We start from the raw sequence: 25,982 nt of genomic DNA, 5'->3' as shown, positions 1-25,982 counted from the left end.
ACCTTGGTGCCTGCTCATCCCTTCATCTGCCGAGTCTCTGCCCCCCCTGGGTACCTCTTGAGGGTCTCATTTGAGGGAGTGGCTGGGGATTGAGGTGCTGGGGGACCCCCCTCCATTAACCCAGCCTGTGCCTCTGCTGCCCCCATAATGTTTTCTCACTTCCTGTCCACCCCAGGGCCAGCACCTAGCCTTAGGGGCTATGGTAACTGGATGGGGGAGACTGGCTTTTGTGTTGTCTTTGTGAAGTATGGGCAGGTGGCCTCATACCTCAGGGTGTTCATCCATGGAAGTGGTTCCACTGAAATAGGTGTGAAAGCTCCCTGAGGGACTCCTGAGCTGGGGGTCTTGATCCTTGGCCTTCCCCATGAACCAGGCACCATCCCCCTTCCAGAGACAGCCGGAGCATCAGCAGCTCCCCACCTTCCCCAAAGAGCCCAGGGGCACCCGGCCCCTCCCCCAGCCCAGGGGAAGGAAGACACAAGTTACTAAGTTACTGACTACATCGGTGCTTGTCTTTGGGGTGGGGCTTCCCCCTCCCCTCCCCGTCTCCCTGTGGGGCAGGACTGGCTGGCCTCACAGGCCTCCAAGAGGGGTAGGCAGGGGTAGCCCTCCCCATGCCCCTCTGTGTGGGGGGTGGCTCCCAACTGTGGGTGCCCCCTGCGGCCTGTGTCCTGTCACTCCCCATCACCCCCAGCCCACCTAGAGACCATGTATCCCCTGGCAGGTGCCTTTATGGGGGAGCGGCAGCAAGCCCCCCTGTGACAATAAGGAACCTCCCATGGCCTGCTCCTCCCCCTTCACACTCCCTTGGAGGTATAAGGAGGGAATTGACAGCCCAGACTCCTAGGCTCCACAGAGGGGAAGGGAGGGGCAGAGGACGGGTTAGAAAGCGGAGCTCTGGGCAGGCAAGGCTTCTTCTCTCTGCCCCTCTACCTGGCACACACGCTGCCCAGCTATGGGAACCTTCAACCTATGGACGGATTACCTGGGTTTGGCACGCCTGGTCGGGGCTCTGCGTGGGGAAGGGGAGCCTGAGGCCAGGCTGGACCCCCAGCCACAGCCAGCTCCAGGACCTGGGGGTCAGAGGCCCAGCCCGGAATCTTCAGCAGCTCCTGAACGCCTGTGCTCTTTCTGCAAACACAACGGCGAGTCCCGGGCCATCTACCAGTCCCATGTGCTCAAGGATGAGGCCGGCCGGGTGCTGTGTCCCATCCTTCGTGACTACGTGTGCCCTCAGTGCGGCGCTACGCGTGAGCGTGCCCACACCCGTCGTTTCTGCCCGCTCACTGGCCAGGGCTACACCTCCGTCTACAGCTATACCACCCGCAACTCAGCTGGCAAGAGGGTATCCCGGCCTGATAAGGCGAGGATGCAGGACTCGGGGCATCGCAGAGGAGGAGCGGCAGGCGCGGGAGCAGCAGGCGCGGGAGCAGCGGCGGCGGCCTGTGCAGGTGGCTGGGGAGACCCGCTGTGGAGGGGACCTGCCCCAGGCTGTGGCTGAGTCCTTCGGGGCCTCTATGAAGTGGGGTTAGCCCAAGCACCCACTTTAGAGGGGCGGGGGGAGGTGATCTGTGTAGAAACTTTAGAACAATATTCTAGAAGTGTTGCCCAATGTGAGTAAACTGGGGCTGGGATTAACTTGTGGCCTGGGCAAGACTCTCCCTCTTTGGGCCCATGTGGGAAACGCCGTATTTTCCAGGCGTGGGGTGATCTGTCGGGGAGGCTGTGGGGACTAGTAGTGGGATCTGCAGTTAGGTATAGCAGGGGCTCCAGTCCTGCTTGGCACTTAGGAGCTGTGTGGCCTGAGAGAAGTTCTCAGCGTCTCTGAACCCTGGCTTCTTCATGCTCCTTTGTTCCTCTTTCGCCAAATAGCTTGGGTGTCTGTTTTGTGCTGAGTGCTGGGCTGGGTCAGCGATGTGAAAAGGTAGATGGGAGAGCGGCATTTCAGAGAGTGTGATGAGTGCTGAATGGGAGAGTCTGGAGGAAGCACCTGGATCCGGATAGAGGGGTCCAGGAGGGCTTCCTGGGGGAAGTGACTTTTGAAAGTCTAATTCAGTTTGATGGAGTGCTGAGAAGTGTGGCCCAGGCATTGGAGTTTGTTCAGGAACCCAGTGAAGTTAATGTATCTGCGACAGAATGCGTGTGCATGTACGGTGGAAGAGGTGTCAGAGACTTGGGGGAACAGCACAAAAGCCTTATAAATCTTGGACTTGGGTACTAGGGAGCCACGGAAGGGGCAAGACGAGGTCTGCATGTTAACAGTATGTTGGACCGTGGTAGACTGGACTGTCGGGACAGATTTCAGAGTGTTAGAAGGCAGGAAGGAGGCTGGTCCTCCAGGCAAAGGTGTCAAGGCAGCAAGGAGGGAGAGACCCAGCATCCAGGGAAACGTCAGGTTGTGTGTGGATCAGCTCAGGAGGGCAGCGGGGGCATAAGTTTATGAGAGCTTTGGCTGAAGCCTCCCTGAGGTCTAAACTGGCCCCACACTGCCTGGCTCACCCTATGGGTCACCCCATAGTGATCATCAAGTGTGGATTCCATTTCTGCAGGTCTGGGTGGGGCCTGAGCACCTGCATTTCTAACGAGCTCCCAGCCAGGCAGGAAGGCCAGGGACCAGGCAGGCCGCAGGCTTGGTGTAGTTTGAGTTTACGTGGCAGCAGTTATTACAGATGCGAAAGGCCTCAGCTCCTGTGGGGTTTTCAAACAAATCGTTTTAGCAACTTTAATTGCTTTTGTGGAAGATGGCTAACAGAAGAGGCAGGTCTGATGGGGCCATGTTGTTGCCCATTTGGGTGCCCGATGTGGGTATAGCCTCTTCCATCAGAGTGTGAGCTCCATGAGGGAAGTGACTGGGCGGGACCATCTCACCCTCACCTCCAGAAGCTGTGCAGGGAGCATTTGTCCAAAGAGATGAGTCCCTCCAGGAGAAGACCATATTCCCCAAGAGATGCAGTGAAGTCCAACTGGGAAATGGGGGAAGCCGAGGGTACATAGAAATGATGGCCTCAGAATTTGCTTTTTTTCCCCTCTTAAGTGGGAGGGAATAGGAAAACTCCCCAGGTTTGGAGGGTGGAGTGGAGCAGCCCTCACCGCAATACTGGCAGAAAGGCCAGCCTCCTGTAACATTCTGGGTGTAACAAATGTGGAGTCCCAGAGCCCTGCAGCCGCAAGGGGGCAGCGCAGCCAGCCAGAGTGGGAGTTTCTGGGCTTTGTATCCAGCTCTGGGTCCCACCCTGGGCTGTCCTGATCTGGCGGTCACAGGGATGCTATTCCAGGAGCGGCCCCCAGGTGGCGCCAGAGCCCCGGCAGCCTTGAAGTTTGAACCAGGACTTTGAGGGCCTTGAATCATACCCTATTATCATTTTTCTCCTTCCCTCCGCTTTTTAAAATCCAGGTTCCAAAGGTGCTGGGAAGTCTTCTGGACCTTCACCCTCTTCCTGCTGTCCCTCCACTTCTGCCTAGGAGACTGGTGCAGGGAGGATGGAGATGCTGCCTTCCCCTGGGTGTGGGGACCCAAGCTGGATGGAAGATGTATTTTGGGGAAGGTCCACTTTGCAAGGACCTGCCCCTGGGCCCTTCCCCCAGCCTGGAGGCCTGGCTAAGAGAGCAGGGCCTGGGAGCACAGCTGAAAGAGCCCCCCCCCCCATGAGGAAGGAGGTGGCCATCGGTCACCCTGGCCCTCCCTCCCCGGCACTGGCCACCCACTCAGCACTCAATAAATACTTATGAATGGATCAGCGTCAGAAGAGGCCAGGTCTTGGGACAAGGTAGTGTGAACAGCTCCAGAGGGGATGGGGCACCTCTCTTCTATTCTCACTGCATCTTTCAGCCCCCACATGTTACTCTGACCCCCACTTTCCCCAACTGTTACTTGGATTTTGGTTCATCCTGGAGCGCTGGGGTGAGCTTACTTTATGCTGACAAATGGGAGTGGGCACCACAGGGTGACAGCCCAGCACCTGAGCACGGCACTTGCTGCCCGGTTAGCACCCTGAAGCCATTTCTGTGATGTTTGGTATTTTCGAACTCCCTTCCAGCCATCTCTCACACACTGACATGCCAAATGGGCAGAATCCTCCACCCTGGAGGTGGGGGCTTGATAGGAGACTGTCCCTCCCCCTCCTCCCCAAATCATCCTGACCAAGGAGGCCCTCAGTGAATGTTTAGGTCATCACAGATGTCCCAGCAACCAAGGCCATGAAGTCACATGCCAGACCCTTCAGAACAGGGAAGGACTTCTTGAGGGGGTTGGCAAAGAATGGGAGTATGTCCTGGGGGGTTGGGCCAGCCGAGGCCTTGGGCAGAAGGCATCATGGCTTTGGCTCTGCTTGGGCAGGGGAGGGAGATCCGTCCCTACAAGGTAGTGTGATCCAGTTCTCCTGGGGCAAAGGCTGAGCTTGTTGGAATCCCCACTCCCTGTCTGCTCCCCTGGCCTCCAGAGGGCAGCAGGTGGCAAGTGTCTGTCTAAATTCTTCCCCCAAGCCAAGGGCTGGCCTGGGGTCTGGGGTTCCATCCCTAGCTCACATGGTCTCCCAGAGTTGGGTGGAAGCGGGATTTTGGATTTTGCAGGTCCCCTCTGGCCCTTGGCTTTTGGACGTGGACCAGGACCCGAGGCCACCCAGGAGGAGGGCTGGGGATGGGAGACAGTCCTTGAGGACAGCCTGGTCCCTCTGCTTGGAGAGGGGAGGGAAGGAGGAGAAAGAAGACCCAGAGGAAGGCTCCTTAGCAGCCCCAAGAGTTTCAAACTGGGTTAGGGGACACAACGTCCCAGCCACCCCCAGCTGCTTGTAAATGCTCCTTGTATAGGCCAGAGCTGCTGGCACTTGAGATCCAGGGTACCAGGAGAAGGGGCATGTCCAGGCAGGTTCAAGGAAGAAGCTGCACATCCAGCCAGGAGAAGGGGGACCATGACCCACCTTGCTCTCCTCCAGCATGGGTTTCCTGGGGTCTAAGAAGGCAGTAGGAGGGGATCTCTGCCTTGACTATAGGAAATGGGTGCAGGAGTCACAGGTCAAAGCACTAATGAAGTTTCCAGTCTGGTCAACCTTTTGGTGACCAATTTAATTGAAGCATCGTGTTCTGTAAAACGGGTTGGACAGCAGCACCTGCAGACACTAGCTGTGTTTGCATCAGTAACAATCCCCCAGCACTGCCTCCTTCCAGTCTGGGGCCTAGAAGCAGCTTTTTCCTTGGGGGATGGGTAAGGCCATCTGAGCTTCAAAGCGAACCTACCAACTCCGCAGTTGGGTGATCAACTATGATGTCTCAGTGGGCTTGTTGCCCCACAGATACGGGTGTGTGTGTGCTTGGATGTGTACACACACATGGACACACAGCCACCCACTCCTGGAGACTGACACACTTAACATCTTGTGGGGACCCCTTGATTCACAGGGCCCGGCAGTGGCCCAACCTGCCTTCCTGGGGAGGATGAGAAGTAAAAGGAGAAAGAGGTGGTTAGGGAGGTTTGTGGGCAAAACATAAGGAACTGAAAATGCCTCAAACCCCAAACAACAGGTCACAGATCCACACTAGGGAATCATTTATTAATGCTTTAACCAGAACAAATAAAATGGAAATCTGGAGAAAAACAAAGGTACCGCCAACAAAGGGAACCCTTTTCTCCTCCAGGAAAGAAAGAAATTCTGAACCTCCCATAACCTGAGCTAAAGAACTGAAATTTGCAAATCCAGATAAACATCCGGGCCGCTCTAGGCCCTGCTCAGAGCAGCTGGCTTTCTGAGTGTTGGGGGCACAGTCAGCCTCCAGCCTCCTGCCTCTGGCCTTTGCTGCAGCCCCAGGGAGGAGCAGGTCCCCTCCCGTACCAACTCCCAAGGGAGGCTATTGACTGAGGCCTGGCCTCCTGTGTTTCCCATGGAAAGCTGACTTCTGGGTAGGCTGAGGGAAGGTTTCTGGGGCCCACTGGGGAAACGCTGGAGCATCTTCTAGGGTAAACCAGGGGCACACACGGCCTGCAGGCTTTCCGGGGTCTGCTGAGGGATTGTTTCCAGCTGTTTGGCAGGAGTACCAGGCACTTCTGGGGGCCAGCGCAGAGGAAACACGCGTAGGGGGCCAGCGCAGAGGAAACACGCATAGGCACTGTGAGCTTGCACCCAAGTGTGCGCACAGGGCGCTCCTGAGGTGGTCTGGAAGTAATCTACAAATCCCTCCAGGATCGCTCCCCTGGAGGGAGATTCCCAGCTCCCTTTGATGTGTAGGGTGCCGGCGCTTTCCCTGCTGGCCTTGCCTTCCTGTAGTTGAGGCGCCTGAAGGCCTCCAGGTCCCGGTGGGTGCTCATGATCAGCCGGCTGCAGGAAGTGCCAGCAGGAGCTGTGCTCCACCAGACGTCCGTGCGAGGACCCCACCTCTCATTCAGGCACAAGTGGCTGCTCACTCTCCCACACAAGCTCACACACCTACACACTCACGGATCATGGACACGCACACAGGCAGATGCTGGCACTGGGCCCTCCCCACCACCCTCCAAGGCCCTGTCCCCTCTGCCACCCCTCCCACCCCACTCATCCATGGATCCCTGCCCAGTGCTTACTTCAGGTTGGAGAGCTCAACGACAAGGCCACGCACGGTGTCTGTTGCGTCCTCCATCCTGGCAGCTTCGCAAGCTTTGATCCCTACACATGTCCTGGGGGGGAAGGGAGGGATGACGTGAAGCCTGACCTCACTGGACAGCTCTGTCAAAGTCTGTTCTGGGGGCTTTTGCTGGGCCTGGAGCAGTCTTCTCTGGATGTTAATACCTTTCTTTTACAGATACGAAGCCACCACAGGCAGAGCCCTCATGGCCAACCTGGCTGGCTGTACCATGAGAAGCACACTCAGAATCCAGCCGCCTCCCCACCACCTTGGTCCTTGTCTGGACAGCTGCCACAGCCCCCCTGGCCCCCAGTTCCTGCCCCTCCAGCCTGTCCCCCGTTCAGTGCTGGGTGGGGTGGGCCCAGTGCCCCTCCCTGCAGCCCTGCACCATCTGGCAGCACCTCCAGACTCCAGACCCCATCCCCTCATTCTCATTCCCTTCCCCCCCTGTTCCAGCCACACTGAATTCCTGGCTGTTCCCTGAGCACTTCTTAGGGCCCTGGAATGTTCTTTCCCAAATATCTCCTCCTGGTGGGGGGAGGGGGCCTTCCCTGATCACCACTGTAAATTTTTAACCCCTTCCTCACAGTCTTTTTCTCAACACTTCACCATCTGACTAATTTGCTGGTCTCTCACCCTCCCACCCCCACCAGATGGAAGTTTTGTGTTTTGTCCCACACGGCCTCCCCCATGCCCAGAGCAATTCCTGGAAGAGCTGGCACTGGATGGCATTAGTATCTATGGAAGGGTAGATGCACCACAGCACCCACTGTATCTAACACATGTGGCCTGCGGGTGTGGGCAGTGGGCTGCCCTCCTGGACTCGAGCCAACAGCTGTTCCTAAATCCTCCCACACCCCAGCTTAGCAGTGTCTGCCGGGCTGTCACTGTGGGAACTCCAGTTCTGCCCCACCCGCTTCGGTCACCCTGAGCTGGCTTGCCTTAGCCTCTGCACGTCCCACTCAGCCACAGGCCACTGAACCAGACCCATAACCTGCCTGGGGCTTCCAGTCATCCATGTGGGTCATATCAGAGGCCACTGGAGATTCACAACATGAATCTCTCTCCTCTTTGCTCAAGCAATAGTAAGGCCACTTTGACTAAACTGCCACTGATCCCCTTGCAGTGTGTGTGTGTGTGTGTGTGTGTGTGTGTGTGTGTGTGTGTGGCAACAAGTGGTACAACAGGGACTATTTACAGACGTTATGCATGGGTAAGAGGTGGGAACGTGGCCACCTCTATCCTGAGGATGAGGGGGAGGAGGAGAAAAAGGAAGGAGACAAATTCTGCCAAGGGCTGTGTCTCTCACCCCTCCTCCACACTTGCCAGCCAGAAACAGAAACTTGGCCGTGAATAATCGATAAGCTGCAGCCTCTGCAGAGAGGCCAGTTCAAGTACAAGGTAACAGGAGAGGACTGGCTCAGTGTTAGCGCCTGGCAGGGTGGGGAGAAAGGACACAAAGGGAGGTGATGGGACTGTGAAAGGCTCTGGGGTAGAGACAGAGGACCCCCCCAACACACACACACACACACACACACACACACACACACACACACACACATTCCATGGCCTGCAGGAGGGAGAAAGTGGCCTGCCTTAGGGCACAGAGCCAAGTGAGGAGATGGGACCAGTAGTCAGGGACCCTGGAGGTCCAGAAGGTGCCAGAGTGGGGACAGACCCCAAGGTCACATGGGCCAACGGTTCTTAGCCCTGTCTGGGTCCTCTTCCCCTCTAGAGATTTAGGGAAAGCTCTAGAACCTCTCTCCACAAAAAGCACATGGTACGTCACAACAACCCATGGACCTGGGGGCACCTTCCCAGGGGTTCTGGGAAGAGACTGTGGTTTGTCTGTAGATCGATGATCATGATTTTTCCACTCATGGGGATCAGGGGACACGCACAGTTTGAAAGATGGGGCTTGGCTCCCTTACTGAGGCCCATCCAGGGCAAGGCAGGCCTATGGTGAGGGAGAGTGTGGGAAGTGCCAGTGCCAGGAAAGCAGTGACGTTTTCCCCTCCCAGGCACTTAGGGACAACCGGTACTGGGGCAAGGGTCCTGGGTCAGCCTCCCCCCATCATGTCTACCTCAGCTGGAAGTCAGTGAGGGGGCCTCCATCAGCATGTAGGCTTGTGCCAGGCCAACAAGAGTCCAGCCTGCTCCCCAGAGGAAACAACTGTGAAGAGACAGCACACCTATGAATGACCTAGCTGTGAGCCCTGCACAGGGAAGGGTCATGCAGGGGACCTCTCGGTTCCTCCGGGCCATGTCAGGGACATGGAGGCAGAGAATCCTGCAGAACAGTGGTGTAGGGAAGGGACGGGATGCCGTAACAGCTAGACCCGGGGGCCGCCAGCCCCGGCTGCTCTCCCCACCTCCCCATTCCAAAAGAGCAGACAGGGCAGTGTGGGGCCTGACCCTGGTGTCCCCTGCCGGGCCTGTGCTTTCTGAAGGGCTGATCTGTGCTGGCAGATGGCTCTGTCTCTGATGGCTGAGGTGTAGCACTGTCTCCTGCTCATCCTGCAGTATCTGGAAAGATACAGAGAAGACCCCCAGTAATGGTGACTGGGGCGAGGTGGGCATCTGGTGTTGAGGGGAAGAGGTCAGCCAGGTTTCATGTCAGGGGGAGATTTTGCAAATACATTTTAAGGGAAAATTTATAATTAATAGGGGAGAAAGCCAGATAACCCTGAGAAGCTTAAGTTTCTAAATGTCAACGGTGGTTTAACTTTCATGGAAAATGTCAGGCTCAATCATGGAGGTGACATATGTCCCTCTGAAAAGAGGCAAAGAGGCTGGGGCAGAGTGGCCGGCCCAGGGCCTCTTCTGGGGGGACCAAAGTCCTAGAGTAAGACGGGACCCGCTGCAAAAGACATCTTTTCAGAACCGAGCTCCTCTCTCCTGACAGCAGTGGGGGGTGGGATGAAGGGCTCGCAAACCGTCCCTGAATCCCAAGGAGCAGACGTGAAGAGCTGCTTGTAGCCCAGCGGCTCTCACCAGGGAGGATCACCCCTAGGCACTTCACGCTGGTCGGCACACTTTGGTACTGGGGAAGGTGCTACGGGCATGCTGTGGGTAGAGGTCAGGAGGGCCACTCAGCACCCTACAGTGCACAGGACAGCCCCACCACACAGAACTATCTGGGGCCAAATGCCAGCAGCGCCGAGTTGGGAAGCCCGTCCAGTTATCTCCCAGGCATCTGGCTGACTTTCATGTAAGTGACTCTGTGGCTTAAAATACAACTTGGCATCACATGTTCGCTCAACTCACTGTGCTGTTCTTGGCCATGAGGAATATTCTCCCTCCTGACAGGTACTGCTGCCTCCACCAGGGTTCTGGGAATGTTTGACACAGTGAGGGCAGTTCTCCTCCAGAATGTGCTGGAGGCCACCACTCTAGGACCCAAGAGGGACTTGGAATCAGCCTCTTTTAAGTGACTTACGTGGCAGTGGCCTACAGAGGCCCCAGTGTCTCTGTGGGGAGTGTTACATCCTAAGGGAGCTACTATGAGAAGAAAACACCATAGTTTTCTGTGAGGAGACCTGGGTTCGAAACTGCTCTGTCATTGCGGTGTAACCTCTGGGACACCCCGAGTTGCCTCCTCCGAAGCAGTGCTCATGGCTGTGCCACCGTGAGGGACAGCGGGCAGGCCGCTGCTGCTACTCTCTCCATCTACCTGCACTCTATTCCCAAGTGTGCCTGTCCACGCAGCCTTCCTGCTGGGCCCCATCCAGAAGCTTTCCGTGGGAACCTGTCTGTGCCGGGGTCGCCCCAACTTGTTTGGGAACGCCCATTAACTAAACGAAACGTGCCCAGGCATCAGCAGCCTTGTCAGGGCAGCGCTTCCGCCCCTGGGGGGCCTGTCAGGTCTGACCACCCCGGCTGTCTGCTGGGTCCCACCACTGCGGCGGATTCCTTGGTGTTTCCAAAGCCCAAAGTCACTGGTGGCCGATCAGGAAGGGCTTGCTCTTTGCCTGCTGGATGCCACTAGATAGCCCAACTGCTCCTTTAGCCACTGCCCAGCAGCCAGAGACTGGGGGCAACTTAGACTGCTCTTCTTTCCAAGGCACGGGTTTATATTTTTCAAGGGATGGGGCTTCAATTATAAAATCTCAGCTGTGCCAGGAGCTGAACGCCCATCTATCCCAGGTACTTGTCTTCAAACGTTATGAGTGGACTGCACGGCGATTGGCTTTCCATGATCTTACTCATCTGGTGATTGAGAAATGGGTGGTCCAAGGTACTGGGGGCCCACATGTGGCACCTGGGGCCTGGTCTGAAGCTACCTTGCAGGTAAACATGGTGAAGGGCCAAAGACGACCCTTGGCCATCCCCTGGGAAGGCAGCACCTTGGAGACTCACATTTGCTCAACCCAGCCACATTCCCCTCTGTGGCTGGAACAGCTGGCTTTCTTCAGCTAGGCACCAGATGAAATACTAGGCTTGTGTTTCGGGGCCATATTGTATAAAAAAACTCTTCAAGTGCTGAAATGATAGGGTACAAAATGTTTACTCTGGGAGAGGCAGGTGGGAACAGTACAACCACAAACCTCACAGGGGCAGGGACCACGCCTGATGTGCTGACTCCTGGAAGAGCAGGCTCTTGATAAGCATGTAACTGAATTAATTTTTTAAACATTTCAACAGGACAGCCGAAGAAACAGAGGCCAATATTTGTGAAGCAAGCTGGGTTCTGTGTTCCAGGACAGGCACAACTGCAGAATCAGGCCAACCTGGGAACAGACCCAGCCTGCTTCACTCAGCTGCTTCACCTTGGGCAGGTGCCCAACCTCCTTCAGCCTCTTATCCACACCCAGTGTGTGGAAAGAGAACCACCTACCTTCCAGGGTGTGACCACAAAGCACTTAGCCCAGATTCAGGTGTGCCAGTGGTCAGGGATGTGGTGCCTCCCTGGGGGTGGGGCCGAAGCAAGGCTGCCACCTGCCCTAGACAGGTGAATGCCAATGGCCGGTGTAGGCTCAGTAGCCAGGCAAGGTGATTTGGGGCAGCTCTCCCACTGCCTGTTGGGCAGGCAGATCCCTGAAGGAAAGAAAGTCCCTACGAATTCCAGCAGGAAAGCAAAATTCTTGTATATATTTGGAAAAAAAATCATATCAGGACCCTGAAACGACCCTTAAGATGGGCAAAGGCTCTTTTCAGTTGGAGACTGAAGTCCTCTCCCCCATGCCCAGCTTTGACAACACTGGCTTTTTCAAAGGTACCCTCAAGGCTTCAGGCATCCTCTTTATATCCTTCAGAAACCTGCAGCCAGGGCCAGGCCCTGAAGCGTGGAGAGGGTGGGCACACCTGGGGGCTCCAGTCAAGGAATGGAGGACCTCCATCAACTCTGCCTGGGCTGACGGAATGCATGTGTGTCACTGCCTGGGGCTCTGCAGTTCCCACACAAACTCCTTACAGAAAGAAAGGCAGGACTGTCCTATCTGGAAAATCACTGACTCCATACACACTGAAACTAAACCTCATTCTCCTAGACCCGTGTGTTGTATAAACAGATGGCCACACACCCCAAATTCCCCACCGGTGGGTGGTTTGTGACAGGGCTCATGGCCACTTGACACCTATCTTGGGATGGTCTGGCTATCATGTGGGGAAACTCTTACCTGCTCAGGTGAGGCTGCAAGGTCAGGGACTTCTAGGGCATCCCATATCTGGCTGTCTGGCAGGAAGTGAGGTTCCATGGCTGGAGACTCCCCCAAGAGAGCCTGGTCTGCAGAGCCAGGAGGGAGTTCAGACCAGCCTGTGGGATCTTCAGGGGCATCTGGGTGGTCGTGGCAGGCCCTGGTCTCCTGGGAAGGGCCACCCACTGCTTCTCTGTGCACTGGAGGAGCAAAGGCTCCAAGAGACAGATTGAACCAGTCAAGGTCTCCTTTAGGGCTCTGGCTCCTTAACTCAGCTGCCTTTTCACCTTCAGGCTGCAATAGCAAAGGCAGTGCACATATCCCCCCCAGTCCCTCTTCATCCAGGCCAGGCGCCCTTGTTTGATCAACAGGTGGGCCCACTTCTGAGGCTAGAAGACTGGAATCTCCAGCACCTACTATGGGCTCTTTTATCCTGCGATCCAGAGCCAGGGAGCCTAAAGGGCCCCCCAGGATGTTGCCAGGGGGCTTGTCTTCCCACCTTGCCTCCCTTCCGCCTCCTGTCTCCCCAGTGAGAAGTGTGCAGCTGAGCAGGACCCCACTGTGGCCTCCATCAGGGGCCTTCCCACTGGGAGAGGAAGGTGCCCTGGTGTTGGCCTGTTCATCTGGCTTGGCCACCTCTGGAGCCCTCCATTCTGGCTCAGTGGGGTCTGTCCTCCTGTCTGTGATGACAACGGTCCCAAGGGAGGAATGACTTGGGCCACTACAGCTCTGTTCTGCTTCCCTGCTAGTCTTGCTGGGTATCTGCATGGGGTCAGAGAGGGCCTGGTCTGCAGATCCGGGCTCTGGGCCCTGAGTGGAGGAGGGACCCAGGACACTGTCTCCTTTTTCTCTGTGCCCCTCAGGCAGGTCAGCCTCTGCTCCCCCTTGGACACCTGCTTCCTGGAGGCTTCCTCGGTCTGGCTCCTTCTCTTCAGCATCACTGCTCAGCAGGAGCCCTTTCTGGCCACGATAGCCTAGAACCCAACATCCCTTCCTGCTTTCACCATCCGGTGTGTTGGTTCCTTGCTCCGACAGGTGGTCCTGGCTGGCCCTCTCTGAGGCCAAGGGTACCATCCCCCGTTCTGGAGAGACATTGGTGGAAGCCGAGGGCGGAGAATCCCCACTTCCAGGCACAGGTGTCATGGGGTTTTGGTCTCTGTGTTCAGGGTGAGTGCTGTCTACCTGGGTCTGGGCTCCCAGCTCCCTGGCCTCCCAGGAAGCAAGCCCTAGTGACTCCTCTTGCAGTCGGCTTCTGGCCTGTTGGCTACTGGGCCCTGGCGGTGTTTCCTATGGAGAGTAAAAGACTCAGCCTTGAGCCTTCAATAATCAACTAAAATTTTTTCTAGTTGTAACTATACCTGTACAAAGTCTCAGATGTTACACATGGTGCACCCAGTACCATTCAGTACCAGTCCTGGGCATAGTTAGAGCCAGGGGCTGGAATGGGGACCAGAAGCAGAGGAATCCCTCTTTCCATCAGCTCCTTCTTCCCACTAACACTGGGCACATGGAGGCTCTTGGACAGATCAAGGATATAAAAATCAAGGGGGCCTGTGGATTGTGTCAACGTCAACTGACCGGTGTTGGCAATGGATGCTAGTTAGAAGATGTTACCACTGGAGGAAACTGGAGGAGAGCACACAAGGACCTCTCTGTACTGTTTTCTTTTCTTTTTTTTTTTTAATTTTTAAATGTTTTTATTTATTTTTGAAGGAGAGAGAGAGACAAAGCATGAGCAGGGGAGGAGCAGAGAGAGAGGAAGACATAGAATTCATAGCAGGCTCCAGGCTCTGAGCTGTCAGCACAGGGCCCGATGCGGGGCTCGAACCCACGAACTGTGAGATCATAACCTGAGTCGAAGTCGGACGCTTACCTGACTGAGCCTCCTAGGCGCCCCTGTACTGTTTTTGTTTTCAATTGTGGTCTAATACGCATTATTTAAAACTCACCATCTTAATCAGTAAGTATACAGTTTAGTGGCATAAAATACATGTACACTGTTGTGCAACCGTCACCACCTTCCATCTCCAAAACTCTTTTCATCTTCCCAAGCTGAAATTCTGTCCCCATTAATCCCTGTCTCCCAGCCCCGGGCATCCAAGCATCGAGCGTCTACTTTCTGCCTCCATGGATTTGACTTCTCTAGGGACTTCCTGTAAGTGGAATCCTACAGTATTTATCCTTTTGTGGCTGGGTTATTTCACTCAGCATAATATTGCCCAGTTTCATTTATGTTGTAGCCTTTATCAGAATGTCTTTGCTTTTTAAGGCTGAATAATATCCCATTGTATGGATATGCAACATTTTGTTTATTCATCTATCAGTGGACACTTGGGTCCATACTATTTTTGCAATTTTTTATGAGCCTATAATTATTTCAACATAAAAACTTAAGGGACGCCTGGGTGGCTCAGTCAGTTAAGCATCTGACTTTGGCTCAGGTTATGATCTTGTGGGTTCGTGAGTTCAAGCCCACATCAGGCTCTGTGCTGATAGCTCATAGCCTAGAGCCTGCTTCAGATTCTGTATCTCTTCTCTGTGCCCCTCTCCCACTTGCACTCTGTCTCTCTCTCTCTCTCTCTCTCTCAAAAATAAACAAACATTTAAAAAAAAACTTAAAAGAGAGATGGGTTGCCTGGGTGGCTCAATCGGGTAAGCATCCAACTCTTGGGTTTTGGCTCAGGTCATGATCTCACGGTTCGTGGGTTCAAGCCCTGCATCAGGCTCTATGCTGACAGCACAGAGCCTGTTTGGGATTCTTTCTCTCTCCTTCTCTCTCTGCCCCTCTCCTGCTCTCTCTCTCACAATAAACAAACACTAAAAAAAAAAACTTAAAAGAGAGAGGGAGAAGCCAAATGTCCCTAATGGAGACAGAGATGACCAGAACAGGGTGGGAAAGAGGGTTCTGACTGGGACGTAGATAGATATTGTCCCCTAGGTAGATGGCAGCTCAATCCAGGCATTCAGACCTAAACCTGCAGAACCACTGCAGCCCTTGGATCTCCCCCAACTCGAGACACTGGTATCTGGAATCTCCCTCTGGTATCTCCTGGTGACATCCAATGTCACATGACCGACACCAGCTCCTGAGTATGCCCTCAGAGACTCCCTGTTTCAACTACAGCAACTCCATCCTTCAAGCTATTCAGGCCCCAAACCCTGGAGTCAACCCATCACCTCCCTTCCTCTCACAACCATGCCATCAACTCTCCTTTCAAACTGGACTACAAGTAATTACATCTGATAGGTAGGGACTGAGGTCTGTATCCAAGGGCACCCTATAGACAGTGATTGTCCCCACCCTTCCCATGCTTCTTCCATACGGTTATCAGCACTGAGGGAGATGCCTCCTCCACAGTTACCTCCCTACATCAGTCAAGTCCAACCTTTCTAGGTGGGTGAGTGTTGCAAATATCAGAGCATTGAAGGTCATGGCCTGTCAGTCTGGCTTCAGTAAAGCCACTGCAACCAGCCGCTGAGTTACACATAGCATTTCCTGCACATTTTCAGTCGACAGTGAAGCTAAGACCCCTCTTATTAGTTAGTTAATATTATTTTTTTTTAAATAAGCTCTACACCAAACATGGAGCTTGAATTCACAACCCCAAGATCAGGAGTCTCATGCTCTACCAACTGAGCCAACCAGGCACCCGACCTCTCGTTTGTATGTACGTATGCACGTATGTATTTATTTATTAAGTTTATTTGAGAGAGACAAACATCGCACGAGGCGGGGGAGGGACAGAGAGAGAGGGAGAATCACAAGTAGACTCTGCGCTGCCAGCACAGAGCCCAACATGGGACTAGAACTCACAAAGCCGCAAGATCATGACCTGAGCTGAAACCAAGAGTCAGACACTTAACTGACTGAGCCACCCAGGCACCCCCCGACCCCTCTTGTTTTTAAATTACACTTTTTGTGAGATCATTGTATATTCATATGTAGTTATAAAGAAATGGCAGAAAAAGACTCGTCATGCCCTTTACCCAGTTTCCCCCAGTGGTATCATCTTATATAACTTGAGTATAATATCACAGTCCAGATACCAACACTGATCAAGTCCACCGACCTTATTTGGCTTTCCAGCTTGACTTACACTTGTTTGTGTGTGTGTGTGTGAAGTTCTACAAAGCTCTCTCAGTGGTGGAGGCTGTGCATCCACCACACAAATAAGATATGGGAAATCTCCAACACAGGGTCCCTTGTGCTGCCACGTGTAGCCACACTCACCTCCCCACCCCACCCTGGTCCAACTCCCTGCAACCACTAACCAACCCATCTCTATAAGTTTCTCATTTCAATAACGTTATGCAAATGAAACCCTACGGTATATAACCTCTTGGGACTGGCTTTTCTCACTCCACATAACACCCTAGAAATCCATCTAGATTGTTGCGTGTATCACTGGTTTGTTACTCTTTCATTGCTGGGTTGTGCTCTATGGTGTGTTCAGCCATTCGCCCATTAAAGGATATCGGGTGTTCTCCGCCGGGAATGATTACAAACGTGGCTGCTGGGAATGCCCATCCCTCACTTTTGTAGGGGCCCCTGTTGCCAGAGACATCATTACCCTGGGAGCTCATGGTAGAAAGGACAAGAAAGTACACTGTAAGACCCATCCCCTACCCCCAACCACACAAAAGCTTCCAAGAAGTAAAGGGGTTCAGGGACAGAATGTGGATTGTCTTTCTGCATTTTTATTACTATCATGCAACCTAGGGAAAAGGGCTGTAGCCTTGACCACTTGGGTGCAGGCACAGCTGTCCTGAGCGCCTCACACAGGCGTGGCACACGCTCCACACACATCTGTAGCATCAGGCACTGAAAAAGGGCGTGCAGACAGATGCACGTCTAGCCAATGCCAAAGAAAACCAAGGTTGAACTCAGTAGCCAAGGCTGGTCCAAGCAGCTACTGGGTGTCTAACGGGCTCACCTGGCTGATTTTAGGGGTTCCACTCCTGAGGTCCTCTTCCCTCAACTCTGCTGGTCTTGTCACTATCTTCCTGGACTTTGCAAACTGGGGGACAAACCTCCTGGCTGAATTCTGTGAACCAGATACAAGAACAAAGCAGCAATAAAGATAAGGGCGGAATGAGGTCTCAGAAAACAAACACCAAACCAGTTCCTTTCTTGCAGCTTCAAATGCAGTCCTTGCCCTCCACTCCATCCCCAGCACAGTCTCACCAACCTGCCAGCCTGTTGATGCTGAATGGAGATAAGAACTCCAGCTTAAGGGAGGCAGCGTTTGTAGTACATATATGAGGCCATAGAACAGGCTCACCTGGGAAAGAGGAAGGGGTGCTGGCTCCTTTTCTGGTTCCCCGAGGAGACTGGCGGGAGCTTGTGCTTCCTCAGCAGGGGAGCTGGGTGGAGAAAGGCAAAACAGAGGTGGTTCTGAAGTTCTGGAAAGCTGTCTGTGCGCGTGGTAAGACAAACAGAATGAATCCAAAGGCAAAGTGGTGCTCAGTCTTCTGCAAGGGAGGTCCTGGAGCACCTGCTTGGAGAGGGTGGGGTGGAGAAGGGGAGCTGCGCCTAGGGTGACATGTGACTGCCAAGAAGGGTGCAGAGTCTCACATCTAGAATCCAAGCTTCCTGCTCTGGCAGCACTTTACCCTTAGAATCCCAGGAATTGGCTCCTGAAATAAGAATAGGATTTCACATTTGGAATGACACTCTAACCCCCAACTCTGCAAATTCCAGAGAAAGGAAGTTGTAGATGCAGAAGACACAATGTCAGAAAAAACAGGTGTACTCATTAATTGCCAAAAATGCAGAAGCAACTGAGATTGCATTTAGTGGGTGAATGGATAAATAAACTGTGGTGCATCCAGACAATGGAATATTATTCGGCATTAAAAGAAATGAGCTATCAAGCCATGAGAACACAGAGAGGAAGCTTAAATGCGTGTTACTAAGTGAAATAAGTGACCTGAAAAAGCTACATATCGTATGATGGAAACGCTATGACATTCTGGAAAAGGCAAAACTACGAAGACAATAAAAAGATCCGTGGGGCCAGAGTTGGAGAGAGGAGAGATGAACAGGTGGAGCGCAAAGAATTTTTAGGCAGTGAAAATACTGTGCATGAGATTATAATGGTAGATACATGTCATTCTATGTTTGCCCAAACCCACAGAACATACAACACAGAGTGATCTCTAAAGTAAACTGTGGATTGCAGGTGATTATTATGTGTCAGTGCGGGTTCATCCTGGGTAACAAATGCACAGCTCTGGTGAGTGATCATGACAATGGGTAAGGCTACGCATGTGTGGGGCCAGGGGTCTATATGGGAACTCTCCATTACCTTCTTTCCAATTTTATTATAAACCCAAAGACCTTAAAAAATTAGGTCTTTTTTTTTTTAATGTTTATTTATTTTTGAGAGAGAGAGACAGAGTGCAAGGGAGAGGCAGAGAGAGAGAGGGAGACACAGAACCCAAAACAGGCTCCAGGCTCTGCAATGTCAGCACAGAGCCCGACATGGGGCTTGAACTCACAAACTGCAAGACCATGACCTGAGCCGAAGTCAGACACGCAACCAACTGAGCCACCCAGGCGCCCCCCCCCCCCAAATATTAGGTCTTTTTAAAAAGATTGTGAGACTTATGGTTATATCTAAATAAATGTGGATGTATGTGTTGTTAAAAAAAATCAAAATCTGGAACTAAACCTTCATGATTTCACCTTTATTAGTGGAACAGGAAAAAGCACGAAGATACAGTAACAGGTTTAAACCATGTCAGGAGGTTATGGAGACAGAATAAATCTAGATACTGACAGCAAGAGTTTGAAAAAAAATTTTTTTTTAATTTTTAATGCTTATTTATTTTCGAGAGAGACAGAAACAGAGTGAGAGTGGGGGAGGGGGGGGGAGAGAGAGAGAGAGAGAGAGAGAGAGAGAGACAGAATCTGAAGCAGGCTCCAGGCTCTGAGCTGTCAGCACAGAGCCCAACATGGGGCTCAAACCCACGAACTGTGAGATCATGACCTAAGTTGAAGTTCGATGCTCAACCAACTGAGCCACCCAGGTGCCCCAAGAGTTTGAAAATTTTTAATTGGAATGGATTATTTGGGTGACTGCTAGGGTACTGGTAAAGATTTCACTTCTCAACATAAATGTGTTAAGCTTGTTGGCTTTGCTTTTTTCTGTTGTACTTCTATGCACATGGTATTTCTTAATTAAACATTCTGAAAACAAAAACAGAAAAAAGAGAGTGGGAACCCACTTCTGTAGGTTCTGACTATTCTTATGGACTAAGACAGTAGGGTGGGCAGTGCCTGGGACCCCATGAGCCCTGCTGGCCTCTCCAGGAGCGTGAAGCACAGTGACATCATGCTACCTGTCTGGGAGAACGGGTTAGCTGTGACATGCGGCCCCTCTTCATATCCCACACACCACAGGGCTGCCTTCAGTCTTAAGATTGCAATGACCTGCGACCACACAGCCCCCACTGCCAAAAACAGCTCTGTTGGTCAGACCATGTGCCGCAACTGTTTACTCAGAAAATTTGGTACACTGATCCATGATACTTTCTTTGAAGACTTCTGGTAGCAGGAATCCTCCTCTTAACTCCTGCTAACCCTTTCTACTTTGTTGTAGTTACAAGTGGTTTAACTCCATGAATAGACTATGCTCCAGATCTTTCTTTTTCCCCCATTGTGCTTAATTACATATTCCTGAAAATAAAAATAAGGAAGCTGGGAAACCTTGGTGGTTAGGAACACAGGAGCCAGACACAGCCAGACCCCAGCCTGCCCTGCACCAGCTCAGTAGCCTTGGGCAAGTAAGCCATTTGATTTCTTGAAATTTCGGAGTCCTCACCTGTGACACAGGGATAAAAACTTACCTCACATAGCCACGAGGATTAAACGAACAGACAGACGTAAACTGTTTATTATTAGCACACTGTCTGGCACATAATATTTGCTATCCCCTTTCATGGCTTATTAGTTCACAGACCCACAACTCCATCGATCCTTTCTTGGTTAAGAAGGAATGTGGGATAAACATGGATTTGACCAGCAGAGGACAAGATGCATTCTATTACCAAGTGACCTTGAAACATTCAAGGTTTTCCTTGCCCGTGGTTAAAATATCAACCTTTCTCTCTGGAAAGGAGAGTCCTAGGAATGGCTTTGAGAAGCAACCTGAGGGGCCCTGAACCCGCAGAGGGAGGCGTGGCGTTGGATGGGTCATGGTTGTCCCCACGCTTTTGCATCCTGCCTACTGGACGGCTGTGCTGTGCCCACTGTTGGTGTGAAGGCTTGCTGGAATGTTCCAAGCCACCTACCTGGAGGCTGCCTGTACTGGTTCCTCTGTCCTCTGTTCGGCAGAGGGAACAGGTCCTGATCTGCCTTCTGACGCTTCAGAGAGACACAAACAGCCCCACTCAGAACTCTGGGGGGGCCTGCCAGAGTCTCCTAGCCTTGGGTTCTTTGGGAGTTTTGGAGGACGGATTCCTTCTCCACCTAGTTTAGAGAGAAAGGAAAATGAAGGGATGGGAGGTACAGGGAGCAGGCACTTCCACGGCTGACAACCAACATGGCAGGGCCACTGCTGCAACATGAACAAGCTTGTTCCAAGAGCAGGAAACCCTTGCTCTGACACTAGCCTGGAGAGAGAGATGGGATGGAGCCTTGTCTAGGAGCTTAGGTAGCCATGGGATTCAAAGGCTTTTTACCTAAGGACTGGTCATGACTGAGACCAAATCCTGACGTGGCCTGGCACCAAACTACATAAGACAACCTGGTCCAGCCACCTGTCTCTCTGGGAAGGTGGGGAGAGATGTGTACTGGCTTCCTTGAGTCTCAGCTCAAATATTCCTGCAGAGGGCCATCCCTGACTTCTCTATAGGGCACCCCCTATAGAGACCCACGGTCTGTTTCATTCACCTCACAGCTTTTTTTTTGCCAGTATCTGATGTACTGGTTATTTTCTGTCTCCCTCAATACAACCTGCTCCATACAAAGAGGGGTCTATCTCACTCTCTACTGAGTCTCAAGCGCCTAGAAGATCATCTAGTATACCACTGGTGCTCAATAAGTACTTGGTACATGATTAAATAAACACACGTGTAAAACAGAGATCACCACCAGGAAACACTGATAGGACTAGATTATGTACCACTCTAGTTTTCTGTGATGCCTGCAGAATATCCATCCTGGGAAAACTGGGACCTATAGTCATCGAGTGCTAGGGAGGTGACATCTCAGCTGCTCCTCAGCCCCTTGAATATCTGCAATACCTTCCCCATCACTGAAAGCAATTAAGAGCCTAACACCTATTTGCTGAATGAAGGAAACACCCTTACACGGAAACTGCCGGTAGTGGCTGACTTGTAATACCTCTCCAAACCTGGCCCCAACCTACTCATTTTTAAAAAAATTTTTTTTTCAACGTTTTTTATTTATTTTTGGGACAGAGAGAGACAGAGCATGAACGGGGGAGGGGCAGAGAGAGAGAGAGGGAGACACAGAATCGGAAACAGGCTCCAGGCTCCGAGCCATCAGCCCAGAACCTGACGCGGGGCTCGAACCCACGGACCGCGAGATCGTGACCTGGCTGAAGTCGGACGCTTAACCGACTGCGCCACCCAGGCACCCCCCTACTCATTTATTCAAAAAACAAATGATAAAGGTTGAACCTAGACAACTCCATGACAGACACTATCCTGAGAAGTTGGGTATGTTATGATAAAACTTTGAGGCAGCATCCCACTGTCCTGCCCATCTTACAGATAAGAAAGCTGAGGCACCTGGAGGCCAAGGAATCTGGAATGGGATCCAGTCAGTCCAACTCCAGAGCCTGCATACTTAAGTGCACTTGAGCATTTATTGAGTACCTACTATGTACTGTGCCTCTGACCAGTGAGAACAAAAAGGCAAACCAGGTGGTCTTTCTGGAGTTCAGTCAGGTAGATCCTTTCCAACCTCAGCTAGAGGGAAACCCACTGAATGAGCCCCCCATCCCCCACATCTATCACTAGGGTCCTCGTTAGCATTCACTTGGCTGTTTGTGCTCCAGTAGACCACTGTGACTTTTCTGTAATTTTTTTGATTCTCTTATGGTTCACGTGTACCCTTTTAGAACACACCTTACTGCTGTGTATTTGGATTAGTGCTCCCGGCGAGAAGCAATTTTCTTTCTCCCCTGCCTAGACCCTGAGGGTCATGAGGGCAGGACCTGAGTCTGCGGCACCCTTTGATCGCATCCTTGCCCCGCCTGCCGGTGCACCCTGCTTAGGTGCCCGAGCCAGTGCTGTACTTAGAGCAAGGCTCCAACGAATGCTTCTCACACAAGCATATTCCCACCCTGTGGTCTGCCAAAAAAGGCAAAATCGAGCAGCTTTGTTTATTTGGTTTCTTACGATGCCCAAACACCAGCTCGCTTTACTCATCCAATGGACATGTGTACCAAATAAAAAACAAAAATATCAACAGAAGTGAAGAGCCTCCCATTTCCTTCCTGTGATCTATCCCCACAGGACTAATTTAAGAAAAACTAAGGCAGAACCTTATGTTCAACACCAAAGGCCAAAGACGTTGGGAGGGAAGGGCTTCTTTCACCACCTGCCAGAATCCTCTTCCTCTGTCCCCACCCCTTCCAGGACACACAGAAACAGCTGTCCTGGGCCAGCCTGGGGTCCACCGAGCTAGGGAGGCCACTGCCAAGAGAGGCCCCAAATGACATGCTGTGGGTGGGCCTGGCTGTCCCCAGCTTCCCCCTCCAAGGTCAGTGAAATTCCTGTGTTTCCAAGCAGCCTGTTGCTCATTTCTACACAAAACATTTTCAATCCGTTGCTAATTTTTGTCCCACATAGTTGGGGGGTGGGGTGGGAAATGAGTGCTACTCCTTACGTTCATTAGCCAGTAAGTGATCATTTCTAAACTTCTACGAGGTTTAAGTTATCTTAGACAATGACAGGGAGGTGGTGCTATACTATGTAACGCTGGGTATTTTTCTTTTCGAGTGAAGAAACGTATATGTAGGTTGACAAATAAAGAGGATGTGATATCCCATAAAACAAAAAACGGATTATAGGTCGGTATGTGTGATGATTCTATTTTCCAGTGAAAACACTATATTGCTGTATATATAGCAAAGTTTGGAACAAGTAGTGTAGTGAGGTTCATTTCTTGGCTTCTTATGCAATATTATGATTGATCGTTGTCCTGTGGTTTTGTTGGACATTAACCTCATGGGAAGCTGGAGGTAGGGTAGACAGAACCCTGAACTATTTTTGCAAGTTTTCTGTAAGACCAAAATTACTTTAGAATGAAGGTTTTTTTTTGTTGTTTTTTTTTAAGTCTGGGGGGAGAATCATAACAGCAGCATACACTTGTGTGTACCTAGGGTCTATCCTCTGTGCTTTACAAATACTAATCCACATGTGAGCTCTAGGGCAGAGTTCTCCATCTCGGTACTGTTGACATTTGAGGCCAGATCATTCTGTGTTGTGGGGGGCTGTCCTGTGCATTCTACGATTTTGAGCACATCCCAGGCCTCAACCCACTAAATGCCAGTCCCTGCCACCTTCCCCAAAGATATCAGTTGTGAAAACCAAAAATGTCTGTAGACATTTCCAGTGTCTTCCGAGGAGCAAAAAATCCTCCCACCAGGTTGAGAATCATTGTTTGAATGGACAGGGTAGGTGCCTTTATTATCTTCTATTTACAGAAAGGAGAAACTGAGGCACAAAGTAAGTCATCTGCAATCACAGGGCAAGCATGAGAGCTGGGATGAACCCAGTTTTTTTTTTTTTTTTTTTTTTTACGTTTATTTGTTTATCTTGAGAGAGAGAAAGAGAACGCGATCAGAGTAGGGGCAGAGGGAGAGGGGGAGAGAGAATCCTAAGCAGGCTCCGTGCAAATCCCAGCACAGGGCCAAAATGTAGAGTTGGATACTCAACAGAATGAGCCACCCAGGCTGCCCTCAACGCAGGGTTTTGGTTCCAGAGTGAAACACTTAGCCACCAACCGATGACCCTGTAGTATATCAAAGACCTTGTAGTTGGGGGCACCCAGGTGGCTCAGTCGGTTGAGCGTCCGACTCTGGCTCAGGTCGTGATCCTGTGGTTCATGAGTTCGAGCCCCACGTCGGGCTCTGTGCTGACAGCTCGGAGCCTGGAGCCTGCTTCGGATTCTGTGTCTCCCTCTCTCTCTGCCCCTCCCCTGATCCCAGTTTGTCTCTCTCTCTCAAAAATAAATAGACGTTAAAGGGGCGCCTGGGTGGCTCAGTCGGTGAAGCGTCCGACTTCAGCTCAGGTCATGATCTCGCGGTCCGTGAGTTCGAGCCCCACGTCGGGCTCTGGGCTGATGGCTCGGAGCCTGGAGCCTGCTTCAGATTCTGTGTCTCCCTCTCTTTCTGTCCCTCCCCGTTCATGTTCTGTCTCTGTCTCAAAAATAAATAAACTTAAAAAAAATTAAAAAGTTAAGAAAAAATAGACGTTAAAAAAAAAAAAAAAAAGACCTTGTAGCTCTATTCAAAGGTTGTCTCTGAGAGCGCACCCCTGCCCTAAGCTTGTGGGATCCCACCCGAGGGTGGAGGAAACTCCAGAAAGCTTTCACTTTTTTTTACCATATGCACTTTCCACAATTCATCCTTTTCTCACCAGCTCTATGAAGCCACTGCCCCCGCCCAGGGGCTTGGCGGGGTCGTGTTAGCATTTCTACAACAAACAGGCCCACATCCTCCCGTAACCGGAAGCAGCAATAAAGACGTGTCAACTTGAGTGTCCAAATACCTGAAGTCCGAAGCTTTTTCCTCTTGGTCATTTTATCCCTCCTTTGAGAAATCTGAAAATGAGCACAATCCCATCGTTGTAAGCAGTCCTCGCCCCTGGGTACAGCCCCAGTGACCTTGGCTGAGGGCAGAAGCCACCCTCCCCGCACCTTGGCCCATCAGGCTGCGGGACGCGGGGTGGGGGAGGTCAAGCTGGGCCCCGAGGGAACATGGCTGGGGGGAGTCACAGCCACCTCAGGCCACGGCCCGCCCGCCCGCCTGGGAAGCCCTGGGGACACGGCTCTAGTCCCCACGTCGGGACAGAACATGGGAAGCGCCGTCCCTCTCCGCTCTGGTTGGAGGCCCTTCCAGGGACACCCGAGGACCCTGGAAGGAGCCACCTGGGGCCCTTCAAAGGGTCAGGGAGCCCTGTGGGGGATGCCTGGGGCCGTCCAGACAAGTCGACACCGACCTGGGCCACAGAAGTTGTCAAGGTTCCTCTGTCCTTATCAGGAACTGGGTAGGTCTGCCTGGATCTGTCGGGGAACAACTCGGTTAAATTACTTGCATTAGAATTTTCTGAGAAAATGAAGGGCAAAAGGTGGCCCTCACGGAGGCCGGGGGTCTGGCGCTGACTGTGGGGGGGGAAGGGCGGAGAAGGCCCGAAGCCCGAGCGCTGTGGGCCCGACTTCCGGGGGCCGGACCCACACTAACCCTACCCCGGCCACCTAAAAATATGGAATGTCCAGACCCGGGCCGCCAGGAGAGGCCAGAGCCCGCAGGTGGCCGCGCGACGCCGCGAACCGCGCGGCGGACACCGCCCCTCACACCTGCGCGCGCGCTCGACCTCTTTCCCGCGCATTCACGGCACCGCCGTGCGCAGGCGCGATGGCAGCACCGCCCCCGCACACGCGCGCACGCCCCGCCTCTTTCCCGCGCGGCCCGCGGCCCGCCCACCGCCCGGCAGTGCGCACGCGTGCCCGCGCACTGCCTGCCGGGAGTTGTAGTTTCAGTGCGGCGGGCCCAGCAA

General features: G+C 52.6%; 2 protein-coding genes across 10 annotated transcripts; one reads left to right on the top strand and one right to left on the bottom strand.

Moving 5' to 3' along the window:
• Window positions 1-750: 750 nt before the first annotated feature.
• On the top strand, window positions 751-3,734 carry NANOS3 (nanos C2HC-type zinc finger 3). The gene is made up of 2 exons (XM_053219783.1): window positions 751-1,451; window positions 3,395-3,734. Exons 1-2 carry the CDS (start codon window positions 956-958, stop codon window positions 3,460-3,462), a joined length of 564 nt encoding a protein of 187 aa, XP_053075758.1. The 5' UTR covers window positions 751-955; the 3' UTR covers window positions 3,463-3,734.
• BRME1 (break repair meiotic recombinase recruitment factor 1) lies at window positions 1,317-25,980 on the bottom strand. 9 transcript variants are annotated; one of them, XM_053219773.1, is made up of 11 exons: window positions 25,783-25,860; window positions 25,425-25,488; window positions 24,975-25,026; window positions 20,523-20,700; window positions 17,510-17,591; window positions 17,162-17,272; window positions 12,210-13,514; window positions 9,007-9,117; window positions 8,676-8,764; window positions 6,551-6,643; window positions 1,317-2,688 (listed from the first exon to the last, which is right to left on the bottom strand). In XM_053219773.1, the coding sequence occupies exons 1-11, from the start codon at window positions 25,812-25,814 to the stop codon at window positions 2,682-2,684; spliced, it is 2,124 nt and encodes a 707-aa protein (XP_053075748.1). In that variant the 5' UTR covers window positions 25,815-25,860; the 3' UTR covers window positions 1,317-2,681. The 9 variants fall into 9 exon arrangements, 8 of the variants coding, with proteins under 8 accessions (XP_053075748.1, XP_053075750.1, XP_026906114.2 ...); XM_027050313.2 differs by lacking the exon at window positions 1,317-2,688 and adding an exon at window positions 6,063-6,308 and having other exon boundaries at window positions 25,783-25,859; XM_027050315.2 differs by lacking the exons at window positions 1,317-2,688; window positions 9,007-9,117 and adding an exon at window positions 6,073-6,308 and having other exon boundaries at window positions 25,783-25,861.
• Window positions 25,981-25,982: the final 2 nt, after the last annotated feature.

This window comes from Acinonyx jubatus, chromosome A2 (assembly GCF_027475565.1).
Source record: "Acinonyx jubatus isolate Ajub_Pintada_27869175 chromosome A2, VMU_Ajub_asm_v1.0, whole genome shotgun sequence".
Classification (NCBI taxonomy): Eukaryota; Metazoa; Chordata; class Mammalia; order Carnivora; family Felidae; genus Acinonyx; species Acinonyx jubatus.
This window is presented reverse-complemented; position numbering and strand designations above follow the sequence as displayed.

Excerpts from the sequence above, each read along its gene's own strand:
- BRME1 (XM_027050313.2), bottom strand. The coding sequence starts at position 25,814 with ATGCGCGGGAAAGAGGTCGAGCGCGCGCGCAG. Across the intron at positions 8,765-9,006 it reads GCCCGGCAGGGGACACCAGG|TTGTTTCCTCTGGGGAGCAG; the intron begins GTCAGGCCCCAC and ends GTCTCTTCACAG. Across the intron at positions 6,309-6,550 it reads GTTGAGCTCTCCAACCTGAA|CCGGCTGATCATGAGCACCC; the intron begins GTAAGCACTGGG and ends CACTTCCTGCAG.
- NANOS3 (XM_053219783.1), top strand. The coding sequence starts at position 956 with ATGGGAACCTTCAACCTATGGACGGATTACCTGGGTTTGGCACGCCTG. Across the intron at positions 1,452-3,394 it reads AGCGGCGGCGGCCTGTGCAG|GTTCCAAAGGTGCTGGGAAG; the intron begins GTGGCTGGGGAG and ends TTTAAAATCCAG.